The following is a 19,223-nucleotide window of genomic DNA, read 5'->3' as shown; positions in this document are numbered from 1 at the left end:
TTAACCACTTGACCCAAATGCCCAAGGGAATAGCCAGGTCTCTAATGCTTTGAGAGTTGGGGCCATCTGGATCTCTGGGGGGATGCTGTTCCACAAAGCAGATGTTGCCAGAGAGAAGGCATGATTCCTGGGTCCAGCAAGACATTGTTTCATGGAAGGGACCCAGAAACCATGATCTCAACTGGAAGCATACCAAGATCGGGGTGCCTCAACTACAGAGACTCGTCTGGTTAGACCACTGCAGCACACTCTGCGTGGGGCTGCCTTTGAAGACTACTCAGAAGCTTCAATGAGGCCAAAGTGCAGTGGCCCATCTGTTAACCGGAGGTAGCACTCTGAGCCATGTTATACCTAGGCTACAGTTGCTGCACTTGTTATCAGTTTGTTTCTGCATCCGAAGTCCTACATGGCTTGAGTTCCTGATACCTACAGGAACGTCTATCTTGTCAAGATCTGCTCCCCACCCCACACATTCTTGCAGGGAGGGATTACTAAGGGCCACCCACCCTGTGTGAAGTCAAGGGAGGGTGAGCTCCGATGACCTATCTTTTCTGGAGCTGCCACATATGATGGAAGCATTTGCTTCTTGGCCTTTTGCAAATTGCTTACAACTGGATTTTTCCACTGAGTGTCTGCGCTTCATGGTTGTGTGGGTTGCCGTTTACTTACTTATGCTTTGCTTCTGGTTTTAGTATATGTATCCCCTTGTTTTAATAAAGTGCCTTGAATGCCATGGGAATGGGCAGTGTATCAAACTGTGTAATAAATGAATAAAAAGCTTGTTTTATTGTGGGACCTTAAAAAAAAAGATTCCCCTCCCTTCTTACCGTCAAAGGCCTCCAAATTTTCACAGTGCCATCAGCACCGGCTGCAGCCAATACAAAGTCTTTCTGCCCTGCCAAAAGAAAAATGGAAGCTTTTGTACCAACTCAACAGTGGGTAACCGATGGGAAAGGCACATCCAAATATTATGAACTGCTGTAAATATGATGAAGTTTCCTGTTTAATGATACCTCCCGCTTTCCTTTTATGCCTCAGCTGGGATCCATTCAGTGCAAGATTCCTGCAAATCACTTCACCAAACAACTCCAAACTCCTTCCCCAGATAATTAAGCTAAGCATCGGAGAATCCATACTAGGACTGATATTCCAAATTGTAGGAACCTTTGGAAAAGCTGCTACCAAGATTTTTTATTTGCTAACAAGGGGGAAAAACCAAGAAATATTCTCCTGTTCAAATTTATGTTGACCACCAGGAAGTAGCATGTGACCAGTTTCTTCTTATTAGTAATCGTCATATGATGTTATTCTACGGGGTTCAAATCTTCTATTGGGATTTTCATGGACCTTCACACATTAGATGGCAGTATAAAATGCATTAGCTTCAGAAACTATCCAGTCCTGGTGCTCAGTGGTGTTGCAAAAACGGATATATAGAATCTATCAGAATGGTATTCAGGTAGACCTTGCTTAACAACTGCCTTGTTTAGCGACCATTCGAAGTTACAAAGGTTGAAAAAACTTAGCGACCAATCCTCACATTTACATCTGTCACAGCACCCCAGTCAGATGATGGCCATTTGTCTGCTTCTCAACTGGCTTGCAACAAGCAAGAGTTAATGGAGAACATGGAAGTAAAATCGTAAGTTGCGATCATGTGAAGTTTTGCTTAATGACCGTGGTGATTCACTTAATGACCAAAGCAGAAGTGAGGTCATAAGCCAATCTCAGTCATGTGATTTCCCGCTTAGCAAGCACGGCGCTTAGCAACAGAGTTGCCAGTCCCAATTGAGGTCACTAAGTGAGGATTACCTGTATACCCGTTCCACCTACCCTTAAACTGTCAGAGAGGGAGATATTACAGATATTACGTTAAGTCACGTCTCCATGCATGAACTTTGACACGACTTCCACCCCCACAGTACTGTACTCTGTATACTGTGTAAAAAGACATTTCCCCCTCCCCCAATAGACTGTATATATCCTTCCCTGCAACTGGGACTATGACATAATGTAACATGTGTGTCTGTCTGTCTACCTCAGGGCCTAAGAGGAGGTGCCCTGTCCAAATTTAAGTACATTTTAATGTATATCTTCACAAACTGAAGCGTCTGCATCAAAATTAAATCCCAATATAAAAATATACACAACCAAAGATTCATTTGCATTACAAGATAAATAATGCAGGCACCAATTTCACACTCCCCTCTTCCAGATTCCTAAAACGGTATCACATTTTTGAAAAACAGTGCTAAGAAACCTCTTACATGGATCCCTGAAGCCAGTGCAGTGGTTGGTCTGACTTGGGTGAGCCAAGAACCGAGTTTCTTCCACTCCCTTGAGATTCCACGTTATCAGCAGCCCATCCCTGCCCATGGAGATGACGTGATTTTTCTGTTCAAGGACCCAGAAAGGGAAGAGTTCAGAGGAATGAAACAAGAAGGATGGGCAGGCATAGTTACAGTCAGGATACACACAGCAACTGCTGTATGGGAGTGGCTGGGAACATCAGACAGGACTCAAGGCTGGCTGCAACGCAGAGCAGATTTTCCAAATCTGGTACCCTCCAGAGCCATGCGGAGTCACAGTTCTCAAAAGACCCAACCAGGGTACTGGCTGTGGATTCTGAGAACTGATCCCCCACATCCCAACTCCTTTAGAAGGTACTGAACCAGCTAAGAGAAAGCTGGGAGTAGACAGCTAAGAAGAGGAAGAGAAGCAAAAGAGTAACATGAATCTGCCAAGAATCAGCCATGGTAATAGCAGAAATAATAATTTATTACAATTATTGGTACAATTATTGGTACAATATTAATGGTGGAAACAATAATAGTAGTATACTAGTTATCAGCAATAACACTACTACTTTCTGCACATTCAATATACCACTTCCAAGACGATGCAAACCTCTTACAGACTTTGGAAGATACAACTTAATATGTGTCTTTGTCTTTCACTTGGAGCTGTGCAGGTTATGCAAACAGCAAACCCAAATGCAAACAGCAATTTCAGGGCATCTGTCCTTAAAGGTTAAAGCATCAGGTTAAAAGTTTGTATCTCTACCTCTATGTTTGCGTCAAGTCTTCTCCAAAACATGATTGATTTCATTTTCTAAACAACGCACCCTTGAATGCAAGGATGTTTTCTGGCACACCCCCATTCACAGGGACAGAGTTCTAGAAGCACACACAATGTTTTGACCTCAAAACTGCTGCTCTGGATTTAAAAGGGGCTGTTCCAACTTCACAGGAAGTGTTCGGATGCTGCTCCTAACCGGATCATGTCAAGCTCAGGACAACTTCTCTGAGCTCACTTGGATCACTTCTGGAGAGAGAGGAATGGCCTCTTTCAAACCCAAAACAGTGATTCCAAATTCTAAACACTTTGCACATCTTTACAGGCTTCCCAGTGGGTTCCTTTCCCACTTCACATGCCCTCACTTTGTTCTGCAGAATCACCCAAATGCTTTTGTTTGAAGAAAAAAAAGGGGGGGCAAGTTTTATTTGGGAAAGAATCATCTTTAGGAAAACAAAAATCATCGGCCAATCCCCTTACCTCACTTGTGACACCACAGATTGGACTTTGGTGTCCCAGGAATTCCTGGACACACTGCCTAGTTGTAGGATCCCAGAGACGAACAGTACCATCGTTGGAGCCCGAGAGCTGTTGGAAAAGTGATGAGGGGCAGAGAGAGAAGTCAGAAATGCAGACAGACAGATCTCTAGTTTAAAAATGTAATAGACTGCAAAACAAACAAACCAATGGATCATCGAACAAATCAACCCAGAGTTCTCACTCAAGGCACAAATGACCAGGTCCAAATTATCTTACTTTGGACATATTATGAGAAGACCCTGATCTCCGGAAAAAGCGGCGATGCTGGGAAAGGTGGAAGGAAAGAGAAGAGGATGCCCAGCAGCAAGATGGATGGACTCAGTTGCAGCAATGATGGGTACACCACTGAAAGACCAGGTTAGAGACAGATCGTCATGTCTCTATCTATGTGGTCACTAAGAGTCAACATTGACTTGATGGCACATCAATCAATCAATCAATCAAAAGTTCTATTGCCCCATGAGGGTTATCCAGCCACTGGGGGCCAGTGACCACATTTGAAATGTTGAGGAAATAGATGCCATGGTACTTATCACAAAATGGCTGCCAGAGCTGATGTGGCCCAGTCACAAAAAAACTAAGTGAATAGAAAGGAAATTAATACTATCCTACTTTCCTCTCTCTAATGCTGCAGGAGATTCGCTTTACTTTTCACTTGGATTATTGTATCTTTGTCCTTTTCCTGGAAAGGGAGATACTGTTTTGCTGTATACACACTACCTACTTCTTCTTGGGTCTGAAAATATGTACTGATTTCTTTTTTAGCCTTGTGTATTTCCATTTTCCTTTGTTTTACATCTGACTGCTGGCCTTATGTCCACAATAAAGGTTTCATGGGATCTGAACGACGATAAAATCTAACACTTAAACCAACAGCTCCAGAATTAATGCCAACAACTGTCAAGACCTGGAGGTAACTATGGCAAAACCCAGCCATCCAGCAGGCATTAATGGTAAGGAAGTGTTACCTTTTTGAAAAGTCAGAGGAAAGCTCCTACCTGCCACACATTTGATTGTCCTACCGATTTGGGGATATCAACCTAAATTCACAACAGTGGACTTGCAAATGCTAGGTCAATGGCCAGATGGTGGGTCCTCATTTTTGGCAGGTGATGGAAACTAACCCATCCCCTTCTCTGCCTTGAGGTTTCTCCTGCTTAGGAGCCCAGAATTACATGCTCTGTGCAGTTCTCCAAACTCACCAGCATGGTGCCAATCCAAGCACAGGTGGAAATCCAGTCCTGGTGGCAGAAAAGCAGGGAGCACAAGAGAGAGGGAGTCTTCTGAAGAGGGTCCCTGACATCCCATAGAAACAAGGCCTGAGATTGGGAGGAGACACATTCAGTACAAAGCAAAGGACTGCAGCAGTTTTTGCCCTACTCCCTTCCTCCCTCTACCTTCCTAGACACCCATTTGCAAAACATTTTTCATGTTCCAGAAAGATTAATATTTACGCTACAAAGGACTCGAGGGCAGGTGGCCAGGTGGGCGAACCACTCCAGCAGACCCTTGTTAAGATACTGAGCCTCATCATCCCACTGCACAACTGATGAATGCACCAAGGTTCTTGCACTGGAACATCAGGTAGCAGACTGGGTGTGACAGGGAAGCTGTCCCCCCAGAAGCTCATCCCATCTTCTTTGGAACATGTTGAAGTTCCTCTGCCCTTGGGCCAAGGCCATCCGACAACCTTACCCGGTCTTTGCTTCCAGTAGCAAGATAGCTGCCATCAAGGCTGAAGGCACAACAGGTCACCCCAGAAGTGTGACCACGGAGGATGGAGAGGGGTGAGATGCCGGCATCCATGGCAGGGCCTGGTGTCAGGGTCTCTGAAAGCCACAGCCCAACAGTGAAATCCTCTGGAAAGAGAGAATATTTTATTTATTCATTCATTCATTCATTCATTCATTCATTCATTCATTCATTCATTCATTCATTCATTCATTCAAATTTTATTACCGCCCATCTCCCCCAAAAGAGGGACTCTGGGCAGCTTACAATAAAATCAAGCTACAACAATAAACATTAAAATCTCATAAAAATCAAACACATTACAAATATAAAATGCAATAAATAAATATAAAATCCAAGAGGCTATAAAACTCCATGCTGGTGGGAGGGGCTCTAGAGTGCAAGCCACCCCCAAGAATGGCTACCCACCTTCCCGCCCCAAGCGAGACAGCAGAACCAAGTCTTCAGGGCCTTCCGGAAGGTCAGGAGCGAAGGGGCCTGCCTCACCTCTGAAGGCAAGATGCTCCAAAGGCCAGGGGCCGCTGCAGAGAAGGCCCATTTCCTGGACCCTGCTAGATGAAATTCTCTTACAGGCGGGGTCCGCAACATGCCCCCTCTGGATGATCAGGTGGGGCGGGTTGACGTGATGGAGAAGAGGTGGTCCCTCAAGTAGCCTGGCCCCAATGCCATGTAGGGCTTTAAAGGTGATAACTGTCATGAGTAAGGATGGCGAGCAGGGGGCTCCCATCCAGACTGTCAAGCGCATGCGTAGCACTGAGGAATTGTTCAGCCATTCAAAGAGACACAGATCGGGACCGCCTTAACCCTTGGGGGTTATATGTCTGGGTTTTCCCACGCTTCTTCAGTTTGTTAGGATTCCTGTTAAGTACTAGCAATAAATATTAGAGACCAGTTCATTGTCTCAGTGTGTTTCCTGGTTGTTAGGACAATAACCAACACCTTGAATTGGACCCGGAAGCAAACTGGCACCCAGTGCAGCTCGCGCAGCAGAGGTGTTATATGGGCTGGCCTAAGGGCACTGAAAATGGCCCGTGCGGCTGCATTCTGGACCAGCTGAAGCTTCCAGATACTCTTCAAGGGTAGCCCCCTGTAGAGCACATATATACACAAACACTGTGAATAGATATTGTCATGTTCACTGTTTCAGTGTAGTTCATATATCGTAACGTTTCACATGCCATGGTGCTGACGCGCGTTTCTGTTTGGGAGGGAGCTGCTGTGAGACCTTGTACCAAGCTCTGTATGTGAAATCAGGATAATGGAATGTGTTTGGGTTATGTTCTCTGTTCAAGGCCTTTTCCCGCAGACCATCAGAAACCGTTAGGAGCACCTGAGATTGTGGACTTGAGAAGATTCTACAGGGGGAGGGATTTCATTTGCACCGAGGGTTTTTAGTTTGAATTTCCCGTGCTTTCATCATTCTCAGCTTTCTTTGTGATCCTGCATACTATTCTTCAATAAATCAGATACCTTTGAAACCCTGCTTATGGGTCTGATGTACATTAGAATAGGCAATCATTACATAAAGCTGAGAATCCCAAAATTATACCGTTAGCTCCTACCAAGATTAGTTTCTTGTGAGGGAATATAGTTAACGATAGCTAAGTCGAAATCCACGACCAGGGGACTTGAGGAAACGACTAGCTTGATGCCTGAGTCGACGGTCAAAAGTGGAGAATTAAACGTCACTACAGAACCTTCAGAATCCCGAGACCTGTCAAAGGATGAATCAAATTCTGATTCAGATTCGGAAGAATCCAATAATGGGGAAGAACCAAAGCAACCGGTACCAAGCGAATCACTCAACGAGTTGATCATCTTGGATGAAGTGGGGGACCCCCAACCAGGGACGTCGGGGACATCCTAGAAGTATCGGTTCCCACTAACCCCCGACAAAGAATCTACTACGGCGTCAACTGAGAGGAAACCAGGCACTCGAAGGAGAAGGGACTCTCAGACCCCTGAGAGGCTACGAGTGATGGAAGCCAAAATGGAACCGATAGAGTACATGTTTAAAAACTTGTCTCTGTCAATGGAGGGACACGGGAGATGCGGAGGAGATCCCAGCCTTCCGCAACCATCCCCCATCCTCCCATCTAGACCACCAGCAGAACGGGGCCAGAGACGGTTCCGGGACGAATCTCCACCCCGCAGAGCCCGGCCATCAGTATCCCCACCCCGTAAAGGTAAAGCTATGGTAACCTGGGGGCAAATCACTCAAGCACCTACTGGGTCTACTCCAGCAAGGGGCAGAGTGAGAGACTTTTCTGTCAAATTTGATGGGGATCCAACAAAGTTATCCTTCTTTTTGACTAATGCGAAGAGTTATATGAGAGAGTTTGGGGCATGCTTCCCTTCCAAAGAGTCTAAGATAAATGCCATTGCCACCAAGTTGAAGGGTCAAGCAGCTGACTGGTATGTTCAATTAAGTGATGCTGACTCCCCTGCACTTGATTATTTCAATGATTTCATCTGGGCGTTAAAACTGCATTTTGAAGATCCTCTGGCCAAGGCATGAGCCAAGAAGGCGATGAAGGATCTTACCCAGGGCCAAATGTCAGTAGCCAATTAGGCTCCAGAGTTTAAAGCTCTGGCTGGTAAAATCACTGACTGGTCTGAGTCGACTCTAATAGAGCTTTTTAAAGAGGGGCTCGACCGAGATGTCCTGTGCTGGGTGTTAAGCCGAGACAACCCCGAGTCATTGTATGACTGGATCTGCCTGGCAGGGAAGGCTGAGAATGCCAAGCATACCTTCCTGCAAACCAGAAAATCTGAAAAACCACACAACACCACGAGAGGACCCCGAAGTGCTACAACTGCTGTCCGGCCAAGCCACAGAGCCTGGGATGAGGAGAGAGATCGGCGCTATGCGAGAGGACAGTGTCTTTGATGTGGAAAGGAGGGCCATCGAGCAGCTGATTGCCCGAAAGCCAAAGCTGGAGATCGAGTGGGGAAGCCGCTGGCCAAATCGCCCCCTGCTTCGTGACGAATGACAGCTGCCAAAGGGACAGCCGACTCTGAAGAATTAATCTACTTTTCAGGAGAGGCTGAAGATGAAATTAAGGAGCCGGCGGGAAACGCCAGCCACCTGCCATGATAGGCGCCAGCTGGCAGGTGGGAGAGGATGGGCACGAAGATGCTATGGTGAGTGATGACTGTCCCACTTTAACAGTAAAAGTGAAGTTGAGTTCCCACACAAGATCTACCGAGCTGTGGGCTTTAGTTGACTCTGGGTGTTCCAGGTGTTTAATTCACCCCGATTTGGTTGCTGCTTTGGAACTGCCAAGTTTTCCCCTCCAGCGTCCTTTCATCTTTACACAGCTGGATGGTTCAGCAGTGTGGGGGGGTGGCAACCCATTTCACTGAAACTATTGCAATGCAAATGGGCAGCCACGATGAGACTTTGAAATTGATTACAGCCCCAGTTGGCAACCCCTTGGTCATCTTGGGGATCCCATGGCTGACCTTTCGGAGTCCCTATATAAATTGGGAGCACAGGACTGTGACATTTAAAGATGAATTTTACCAAGCTCCTGCCGCAGAGATGGTTGCCCAGGGTTGGAAGGGCAGCGATCGCCACGCCGCGCCCTGATTTGCCACATTTAGAAGGCTTGCCCGCTCAATACCAAGAATTTGCGGACGTATTTGGGGAGATGGAAGCAGATCAGTTACCCGCTCACCGAAAAACTGACTGTGCGATAGAGTTGGTCCCCAACGCTCAATTGCCCGAGCCTAAAATATACACACTATCACAAATTTGTAAGTAAAAGAGACAGTATCTGTGTTCTCCAAAAGAAGAAAAGTGAAGTCTCTTTAAGTCAAGTTCAACTCCTAAGTGACTTTATGGAGTTTTCTTGGAAGCAATATGGAAATGGTTTGCCATCACTGGTACAGGTTTTGACTTCTCACTGTGGTCTAAAAACCTGGGATTTTCTGATAGTCTGCTATCCAGGTTCTAACCAAGCTGGACCCTACTTAGTTATCAAGCCTAGGCAAGGCTAGCCAGGTACTGCTACCTGCAATCCCACTGAATCCTCCCCAGGAGAGCCTCCCTTTCTTTCTTTGTTTCTGATTCTTGAAGTCCTCAGAGAAACCCATGACTGGTCCAAACAATCTCCCTTGGACTCACCTGAGACAGAAGCCACCAGTTTCTTAGACACTGCAAGGCCCATCACAGCTTTATCATGACCCTTGAACTGATGACAGCAGGCAGAGCTAGTCTCCAAAGTCTTCCAGACACAAAGGGACCCATTGCCAAGGCCCGCAACCAGAAATACATTGTGTAACCACGCCAGGCTACAGACGGCCACGCCGCTTCCTTGACAGTGAGTGGGGCTTGTCTTAAAGCCTACAAGAATGAGAGAACATGCATAGATGAAAAAGATACCTAAGATTTCCCGCTCTAATGGCAAACAACCTCTTTTCAGACTCATGACCCACATTTAGACCCCAATCTGCAACATGGGTTCTATTCTATGCAGTCTTTCCTGCTTTTTTTTCTTTAGAGATCATGTACAAGACTGATTAGGGATCTGGTACTTTTAACAGGTGTGCAGATCAGAAAGTAAAAGCCATCAAACAGCAGAGAGAGACAATGCTCAGCTCACAGCAGCTAGAATATCTAAGAGGGCCCAGAGATGATGAGCAAGCCATATATTCTTCTAACAAAAGTACTGAGAATGAAAAAGCTGTTCTAGATTGGATTATGAACATCCCTACTAATACATAAGCTGCTTCTCCAACAAAGTATACCATGAGAAAGCTCACAGAAACTGTCCAGTGGCATAATTTACGTAAGACATTTGTGGATGTCTATACCCTTATAGTTTTAAGAATTATAGCAAGCTTCTCAAACATCTGAGGGGAACAACTCCCAGTCTTCTCATCCAAGAGACTTCTTAGTAATGCTCTATTTCCAAGCACTCTCAGCTTTACTCATTGTTTTATATACCAGGTTTCCTTTTAAGATTCAAGAAAGCATATCTAATCATCTCTTCTCCTCTTTCCCCTACAGCAACCAACTTGAAGTAGGTAGGGCTGGGAGACTGTGTTCCAAAGTCACCCTAAAGTGGACAGACGTGGATCTCCCCAGTCTTAATCCATACACCATCCTGGCTTCCGCTTGGTTCTTTTGCCCCAAATTACAATTCATCTAGGACAATTATCATCAAGTAGAACTTTCGCTGAAATAATCAGTAAATTGGGATTACCACCAAGGAGCCTAAAAGTTACATACAATTTCTAAACTTTAAGCAATTGGGGAGGGAGGGAGGGGGGGAGGGAGGATGTTTTCTGCCACAGTTGCCTGGAATAAATGAAGAAACCACATTGCATCACACCCCCCAAAAGAAACTTCCAACCATCACTGTCTTACGCCAAGGTTGGCTGTAGATCCAGATGCCATCCTGGTGGTGTCCCACAGCCAGTCGGCTGCCATCAAGATTTGGCGCCATACACAGGGCCGGAGAAAAAGCTCCTGATCCTAAAGTGCTCCAAAATTGCCCCAAGTGGCCTTTGCAAATCTGGACCTATACATCAGGATACAATTATCAATTAGACAACACACCCCACGCACACACACACACACAGGGATTTACCAATATTTACAGTATATACTTCGCTGGAAAAAAAAAAGAATTCACATGCAAATAAAAAAAAAATTAAGGTACCAAAAATCTCAATAAAACTTCATTTAAAAAAAAAAAGGACTGCAATAACTCGGCCATACTCGATTGGTTTGTCCTGGTTTGCGGCTAAGCTCCAATGGAGACTGTGCCAGATATCCTACTGATGGATGTGTTTTTATTTAATAATGAAAGTGGGTTTCCAGCTGTATAAAGGGATTGGAAAATGACAAGAAAAGCAAGAGTTTTTCATTCTGCAGAGCTATTGCTGCACTCCCTATTGTAGATGGCTCCTGAGTTGGGAAGATGTAAAGTTGAAAGCAGTTGTTGCCTAAGGCTGGGCTTCTTGGGCTACTCAGAAACCCCCAGTCTCAATCTTCCCTCTTCTTCCCACAGACTGCGAGTATCTCACGCACTTAATTTATAGGGGAAAGGTTCTTGGCCCTATATTTGTAGGGTTTACTTTTATTGAGGTTCTTTTCTCATTACAAACTATAGTGTGGCCATCTGCAAAGTCATCTGTATCATCAATGTACTGGCAGAAATTGAAGAGTTACGATTGGTACATTTTAAGTGCGACAGAAATTTCGAATACCCACATCAAACCAACTTCCCCACAGCCCAGGTCTCCTTACATTCCTCCCACCAGCCGCCAATATAATTCAGTATTATCAGAGTTGCACCTTGCAGTCTTCTCCTGCTGTAAGAAGTTTTCCATCAGAAAGGAACTGAGCCACAGAGGCACAGCCAGAGTGAGCCATGAATGAACCCAGGATGGTGGCCTCCTGCCACGACCAGAGGGTGATGGAACCAGCTAAAGTACCCACTGCCAAAACTTTCCCAGTGGAAGAGAAGGAAATGGAATGGATGGAGGCATCATGATCCTTCATCACCTGTAAGGGACAACGATAGTCAAAAAAAATCATCTACTTCCAAACCAAGTTTCACTGGTTGGTCTTCATCAGTCATGCACCTCCCAGTTATATGCTGAGTCCCTCTCAACCTCACCGAGATCTTGCTTCTTCCACTTGTATCCAAGATGGTGACGGATCTGTCCCATCCACCAGTAGCCACCAACTGATCCTCTGGATGAAAAGTCACGCAGTTCAAAGGGCACGGGAAGTCCCACTGGTGGAGCACATGTCCACATGCAGATTCCCAAAGCTGAGAAAGTTTTCAAAATGATGAGAACTGTGGCGTTTTGTAAATGCTTACAATTGTTGCAATCATTCCCCCAGGGCTGGATTTAGACATGGTAAGCTCCTACGGTATGAGAAGCTATAATGGTTCTATAGAAGCATTATAGAGAAGAAGGCTGTGTAATACCTGAACTTGGCAAAAATGCCACCAAGATGCATATCCAACCCGTAACGGGATGGAGAAGGGCCCTCTTTGAACAGAAGGTACAAACGCATGCAGAAACAAAGCATATTTCAATCAATTAATGAGGTCATGTAAACCAAAGAAGGCGGCTTAGTTTATAGAGACTTTCATATATGACATTATAATAAAACTGTAACAAATCTTCAAACATCTGAAATTCTGAGAGGCCTCTTCAGACCATGAGGCTCTAAGCTGCACCTGGTTTAATTTATGCTTAAATCCAGCTCTGTATTCCCCCCTCCCCTAACCCCTGCCCGTAATACCTTAAGAGTGCCATCGAGTGACACTGAAGCGAACAGTTTACAATCTGAATCGATGCAGCAGTCTGTAATCTGGGCCTTGTGAGCATCCACACCGAGGATTCTAAAACAATGAAGAAACAGGGAACCTGGAGCAGCAGTTAGATGGGGTCATTCTCTGCAGGAGCACTAACCCTTTTTTAAAATTTATGTTTATTAAGAGTTTTACATAAAAGACAAAGAAGAAGGAAAGCAAGAAGCAAAGAAAAAGTGCAAAAAGAAAAGAAACTGAAGTTATGAAATATAGTGACTTCCAACTTTCTCCGTAACTGTTCATTACAATGTTATTATCAGCCCTTCTTTTTAGATACCATACGAAACCCTTCAACCCCTCCCTTAATCTGCATCTTTTTCAGTCCTCAAAACCATAAACCCTATCATTTTTTTCTTCTTTCAGCAAAAAGTCCATACAAGGTTAACAGTCTTTCAAAAAAAATTTTTTTTTTCCTCTAATCAAACAAGTTAGTTTGATTAGAGAGCCAGTTTGGTCTAGTGGTTAAGGTGCTGGGCTAGAAACCAGGAGGTGGCATGAAAGCCGGCTGGGTGACCTTGGGCCAGTCGCTCTCTTTCAGCCCAACTCACCTCACAGGGTTGTTGTTGTGGGGAAAATAGGAGGAGGAAGGAGTATTAGGTATGTTCGCCGCCTTGAGTTATTTATAAAAATAATAAAGGTGGGATAGAAAAGAAACAAACAAACAAGTTAACCGTGCCACCTCAGCAAACTGTGACATTTTCACAATCCACTCCTCCACTGTGGCAGGAGCACTAACCCTGAAACACAAAGGAGGACACTAGGGAAAAATCAGGTATTAGTGCAGGAAAAGTGAAGACAGAGTTGGCAGACCCCTGTGTTCCTCTTTCCTTGTTCTTTAATCATTTGGACCTAAGTTAAATGTACTTTCATTTTCTATGCGTTTCCTACCTCAAAATGGCTAGAAATTATGCCCCGATTCTTGCATTTGTGGTTGGAGGGAGATCCAAAGATGCTGATGAAGAGGATCCAGGATCTACAGGCAGCTCAGGACTGTCAAGTTGCCCACCCCAAGGATTTAATTTGTAGCCCTACTTTGAACTTTGCAAATACAGGCTGCCTCTTGTAAAACAACTATCACTATCTTCCAGTCTCACAATTCAAACATCTTTCCCCTGTTCTCCAGCCCTGGTCAACTGCTATCCTGTCCTTCTTCTGTATAACGCCCCCCCACCAGCCCCCATTACCTGCATCCTTCCCTCAGGCTCCAAAGTTCAAGGCGTCCATTGAAGGCTCCGAGACAAACGGTTGTTTCTGACAAGAATGCACAGGCTGAGATTCCATCGCACACACTCAACAAAGATTTCTGTTCCTAAATCATTGGAAGGAGGAGAATTTAGAGTCACAAGTCAGATCCAACCCCTCACCTCACCCAGCCATGCTCATCTGATGCAAACATTTTGTGTGTGTATGGATTTGGGCAGAGGGGCTGTGAAGCAGTGAGGCTGTGCAGGGCTTTAATTCCAAAGATAAAAGGAATGTTTTTAGTAGTTCTTCTTCTTTCTTCCTCTTTTTAAAGGTATCTTTAAATTACAAAATAGTGGAGACTTTGGCACTCAGCTCAGAGGTTCAAGAAGATCTCTAAAATCCTTTTCCTTATTGTTAAAAATAAGGTATTTGTTTTCTATGGTTAACTTTTCATCAACAATATACTCAGCAGTAACTGTAATCTTCTATAACTTATTTGTCCACTTATTGATATTATATCTTTGCATCTTTTTTTTGGCTTGTTTTGTTTTCTTTTTAAAAAATACAATTAAAAATGATTTTTTAAAAAAGACAAAAAGGATTTTCAGAGTACACAAGTGGCACACACGTGGCATCTCCCAGCAGCTCTTTAAACCAACTGTTTCTGTTCCCAAGATTGCAGGGCAGCTGTGCACAATTCCTTTAAAGCAGTGTTTCTCAACCATGGCCGCCTGAAGATGTGTGGACTTCAACTCCCAGAATTCTGGGAGTTGAAGTCCACACATCTTCAAACGGCCAATGTTGAGAAACACTGCAAAGCTTGCAGACATGTTTTAAGCGAACACCACCACACAGCCTGAATGTCTCCAGAGCCAAAGCATTGCTGACAACTCGGATCACTTTTACCTGCCCAGTCTTCATCTCCAGGAGGTGCAACGTCCCCTCTGCAGTACCCACAATGGCCAGTTTTCCCGAAGGAGCAAGAGAAACAGAAGAAGGAGCGGAAGGAAGGTTCAAAATGAGACTGTGAAGTAAAAGCAAAGGGAAACATTAAAAAAACATAGCGAGATGCATGAGAAGGAAAGGACCCCACCCCTCCTTTATAGAATTACCTCTTGGTTTGCTGGACCTTCTCAGGTTTGTTAATCCATTTCAGGAAAGGTTTCCTGCACTTCCGGAGCACCACCTGGGCTTGCAAGCAGAGGTCTGAGGAATGGGGTTCATTAGCCGCCTGCTGCAGGAGCAGTAGAGGATTCTGGGAAAGCAGCCCAAAGTTTCTTTGCAAAAAGTCGGAGAATGAGCTGACTGCCTCATTGGGCTCTGAGCCAGCAGCTGTTGCTACAGAAGAGAACAGATGGATTCACATTTTCAGTCACCTTTATGATATAGGTAGTCCCCACTTAATGACCACAAGTGAGACCAGAAATTTGGTTGCTAGGCGAAGCAGTCATTAAGTGAATCCAGCCCAATTTTACAACCTTTTTGAAGTGGCCATTAAGTGAACCATGTGGTCATTAAGCAAATCACACGGTTCCCCATTGATTTTGCTTGCCAGAAGCCAGCCAGGAAGGTTGAAAATGGCAATCACGAGACCATGTGGTCATAAATGCAAGTCAGTTGCCAAGCACACAAATGGTGATCCCATGACCAGTCATAAGTGTGAGCACCGGTTGTAGGTCGGTTTTTTCAGCACTGTCTTAAGTCTGAACTGTCACTAAACAAATGGTCATTAAGTGAGGAGTACCTGTACCTGCATTTCTACAGAACTGTTTTACAATCCAGCCCACTGCAAGGCCAACCCCTAAACCCCAGCCTGCAATTTTTCCATCTCAGCTAAAAGGTGGCAGCACCTTTCTAAGTCCATGATTCCCCGCCTAGTTCAAGGGGGGATGATGCCTTTTGACCTCCTACTTTCTATTTGACAGTGGCTCACCAGAGAGTGCGTAGGCTTTGGAGAGGCTATGCAGGAGGCCCAGATGAAGATGTGCTCTGATAACCTTCAAATCAGTCAAGAAAGAAGCCAGAGCATCCAAATGCCCACTTTGGACCTGAGGAAGAACAGTTATAATTCAAATTCTTAGAGCGTCCAAATTCCCAGGAAGGTGCTATGCGATCTGCTAAGAAATACGCAAGGACACACCACTGGAATGGACGGGTTACAGATCAAACCTGCTGCATTCTAATGTTTATCTTTGAACATATCCCAGCATGTATTTGCAAAGTATCTGCAAATTTATTTCTTTAAATGACTTGCATGTGTTGTTGTAAAACTATGTATGTGCAAAGTAGTTGGTACGAAGTGCAGAAACCCGGATGACAGAGGAGACTGAGTATTTTATTGAATATTTTGCACAAGCTGCATTATTTCTAGGTATAATTCAAATGCTAATCTTTAAATGGCTTAAGGACTGTGTTATCTATCCTGCACAGAATCCATAAACAAGGGACCCTTTCTGGATGCCTGCCATTAAGACTAGCAGGCACACGATTTACGGCCAACCCAGTCCCCTATGACACTTTTGCTCTGCTTTACAACACCCCCTTTAACCGAAGTAATATTTAGCATGCACATTTCAGAACAGGAAGTCTCCAAAAGCTCACTGAAGTTGCTCTTTTTCATCTGTTGCTTTGCAAGGGAGTGAACTTTAAAAGAGACTAATAAAGAACTGTATCTAAAAGAGACAGACCAAAATGGAATTTTTTCCCAGAAGAATGCAGTTGCAGTTCCTTATCTGCACAGAATTTTTCTACCTGTTTTTATCCATTTTCCTCCATAGCCATGAGGTCTAGAAACTTAAGTCTCAAAGGAGCTGCTTTTACTCAGACCAAGAGTTCTCGAGAGACTTCAAATGACACCAGTTACACATGTATTCCTTAGAAGTACCTAACAGGCCAAGTTGTTGCTTAGAAGCATTCATGTCACTTACCAAGTGGTGTGGCAGAGCAGTCAGGGCCTCTGCCTTGGACTTCTGGAAGGTCCAGGAACCATCTGGGTCTGAAAGTTTCCACCAGTGAGCTACAGGGGAGAAAGCATTAGGCAACTGCTCATTACTGCTCCCTACAGGCTGTTTCAACACCCTCTCCCACCATGAAAAACAATGCTGCCCTCTAGAGGTTGGCTGGAGAGGTGCAATGATCTATTAAATGATGGCACAATTGAACCCAGGTACAGGTAGGTCTCAATTAGTGCAGTTAATGAATCCCAGAAAATGGTCGCATGATTTGAATTTGCACTATTCAAAGTGATATTTCTATGGGAAATATGGAAATTGGTTCCAGCTCGACGGAAATAGACAGTAAATTTTTTTAAACACACATTGTTACATGTATATTAATGAAATATTACAGTAAAGGCTAAAAAGAATATACTTCTAATTCAAATTTATGGTTAACAAAGTCACAGAGTAGTTACAGAAAGCAAAATGAAAACAACAAAAATTCTACCGTAGATTCAGGCCTTCCAATATCTCATTCTACTTTAGCGTTGTTGTGACCACAGTCATGCATGCAATTATATCAAATTCTTGCTCTATTGTAATATTGCTCCATTGCTCTATTGCCTCTTCTTTTTTAAACTTGTACTGTTCTGACAGAATCTTCCTTTCCTCCAAGATTAGCAGCGTCTAAAACCCCAACTGCAACTGCGTAGGCCCTAGCCTCGAGTTCACTGCATTTTGGATTATGTTAAACACGACCTGACATCAATTTACAATTCGCACTAGACCAAATATCACATTATTCAAACTCTCACTAATAATGACCTACCTGTATTTAAATACTGCCAAAGGTTAAGAAGGCTGACGAACGCTTGGAGATAATGGGATGACCCTGCAGAGGCAAAGCATGTCATGTTCCCCCCAAAGTATGAAGGAAGCATTACCTGCCAAGAGCATATGAGCGGTGTGGTCCAGGCCCGGTTTTTTCAAGTAGCGCCGTTCTACTGCCACCCTCATGGGGCTGCCACAGAGCTGCAGCCGAGAACCTGGGAGCTCTGACGGGGAGCCACACGCCCGAAGAAGACTATGGAGAAATAGCAGAGATGGATCTTGTCTCCTTCTCCCCCCCTCCCAAAAAATCAGCGTCACACAATTCAGGATCAAACTACAGCCTCAGTGAAGAGTTTAGGCGAGTGTCTCAGCCCTCAGCCCCAGGTTGGTTTTGAATTTATTTCTTACATCTGTACTCTCCTGCTCCTATAGACCAGTGTTTCTCAACCTTGGAAACTTCAAGAAGTGTGGACTTCACCTCCCAGAATTTCCCAGCCAGCATGCTGGCTGGGGAATTCTGGGCGTTGAAGTCCATGCACTTTCAAGTTGCTAAAGTTGAGGAACACTGCTCTAGACACCCATGAGAATCGCCCCTCCACAGCTATGAGACATATGCGGGGTTGAGAGGCAAGAATTGGTCCAAAGTCATGCAGTGAAGTCAGTGGAATTTTAGACTCCCCCATCCCACCCAGGAGAAGCTTCTTTAACCCTTTAGTTGCTGTTGGAGACCCTTAGCTCCCAGGACAACTATCCTGGCTAAGAGAGGTGAAAGGATCATCTCAGTGGTCCAAGAAGCCATGTTAAGCCACTAGTAGACCAACATGCAATGCACACTTCCTGAATGCCACCAGCCAACAAGCCAGGGAGTCACATTGGTTTATGCTTGTGGCTTCTAGAGACTCTGTCCATGTTAGATGCAAGATGCGGTCCCAGAGGATCAGTGCAATCTATCTAGGGCTACCAAAGCTGAATTGCAAAATGCCAGATGATTACAGTAGTCCTCACTTAATGACCATTTGTTTAGCAATGGTCCAGATGAACAATGGTGCTGAAAATACTGACTTACAACTGGTGCTCACACTTACAACCGTCACAGTGTCCCTGCAGTCACATGACCATGATTTGTGTGCTTGGCAACCGGTTCCCATTTATGACCATTCACAGCAACGCATGGTCACATGATCACCATTTTTGACCTTCCCAGCCAGCTTCTAGCAAGCAAAATCAATGGGGGTCCACATGATTTGCTTAATGACCATGTGGTTCGCTTAATGGCCATGGTGATTTGTTTAATGACCACCACAAAAAAGGTCATAAAATCAGGTCGGATTCACTTAATGAGCACTTTGCTTAGCAACCAAAATGCTAGTCTCAATTGTGGATGTTAAGTGAGGACTATCTGTACTTTGGAAAACACAAGAATGGCCATCAGATTGGAAAAAATCAACTTATATCCCCATACCAAAAAAGGGAAACACTAAAGAATGTTCAAACTATCGAACAGTGGCACTCATTTCACATGCCAGTAAGGTAATGCTCAAGATCCTGCAAGGTAGACTTCAGC

The 19,223-nt window shown here is 44.5% G+C and overlaps 1 protein-coding gene across 1 annotated transcript in view; it reads right to left on the bottom strand.

Moving 5' to 3' along the window:
• TEP1 (telomerase associated protein 1) overlaps positions 1-19,223 on the bottom strand; it is a 59,944-nt gene that overhangs the window by 7,413 nt on the left and 33,308 nt on the right. Inside the window, exons 34-49 of the mRNA XM_063301464.1 lie at positions 17,773-17,912; positions 16,820-16,908; positions 15,826-15,940; positions 15,005-15,230; positions 14,799-14,916; positions 13,892-14,016; positions 12,638-12,737; positions 12,000-12,155; positions 11,675-11,884; positions 10,742-10,895; positions 9,497-9,715; positions 5,311-5,474; positions 4,818-4,934; positions 3,556-3,663; positions 2,268-2,394; positions 828-895 (exon numbers count right to left, since the gene is read on the bottom strand). Coding sequence (XP_063157534.1) covers positions 828-895; positions 2,268-2,394; positions 3,556-3,663; positions 4,818-4,934; positions 5,311-5,474; positions 9,497-9,715; positions 10,742-10,895; positions 11,675-11,884; positions 12,000-12,155; positions 12,638-12,737; positions 13,892-14,016; positions 14,799-14,916; positions 15,005-15,230; positions 15,826-15,940; positions 16,820-16,908; positions 17,773-17,912 — 2,236 coding nt within the window. The remainder of the gene's footprint in view (positions 1-827; positions 896-2,267; positions 2,395-3,555; positions 3,664-4,817; positions 4,935-5,310; positions 5,475-9,496; positions 9,716-10,741; positions 10,896-11,674; positions 11,885-11,999; positions 12,156-12,637; positions 12,738-13,891; positions 14,017-14,798; positions 14,917-15,004; positions 15,231-15,825; positions 15,941-16,819; positions 16,909-17,772; positions 17,913-19,223) is intronic.

Source organism: Candoia aspera, chromosome 4, assembly GCF_035149785.1.
Source record: "Candoia aspera isolate rCanAsp1 chromosome 4, rCanAsp1.hap2, whole genome shotgun sequence".
Taxonomy (NCBI): Eukaryota; Metazoa; Chordata; class Lepidosauria; order Squamata; family Boidae; genus Candoia; species Candoia aspera.
This window is presented reverse-complemented; position numbering and strand designations above follow the sequence as displayed.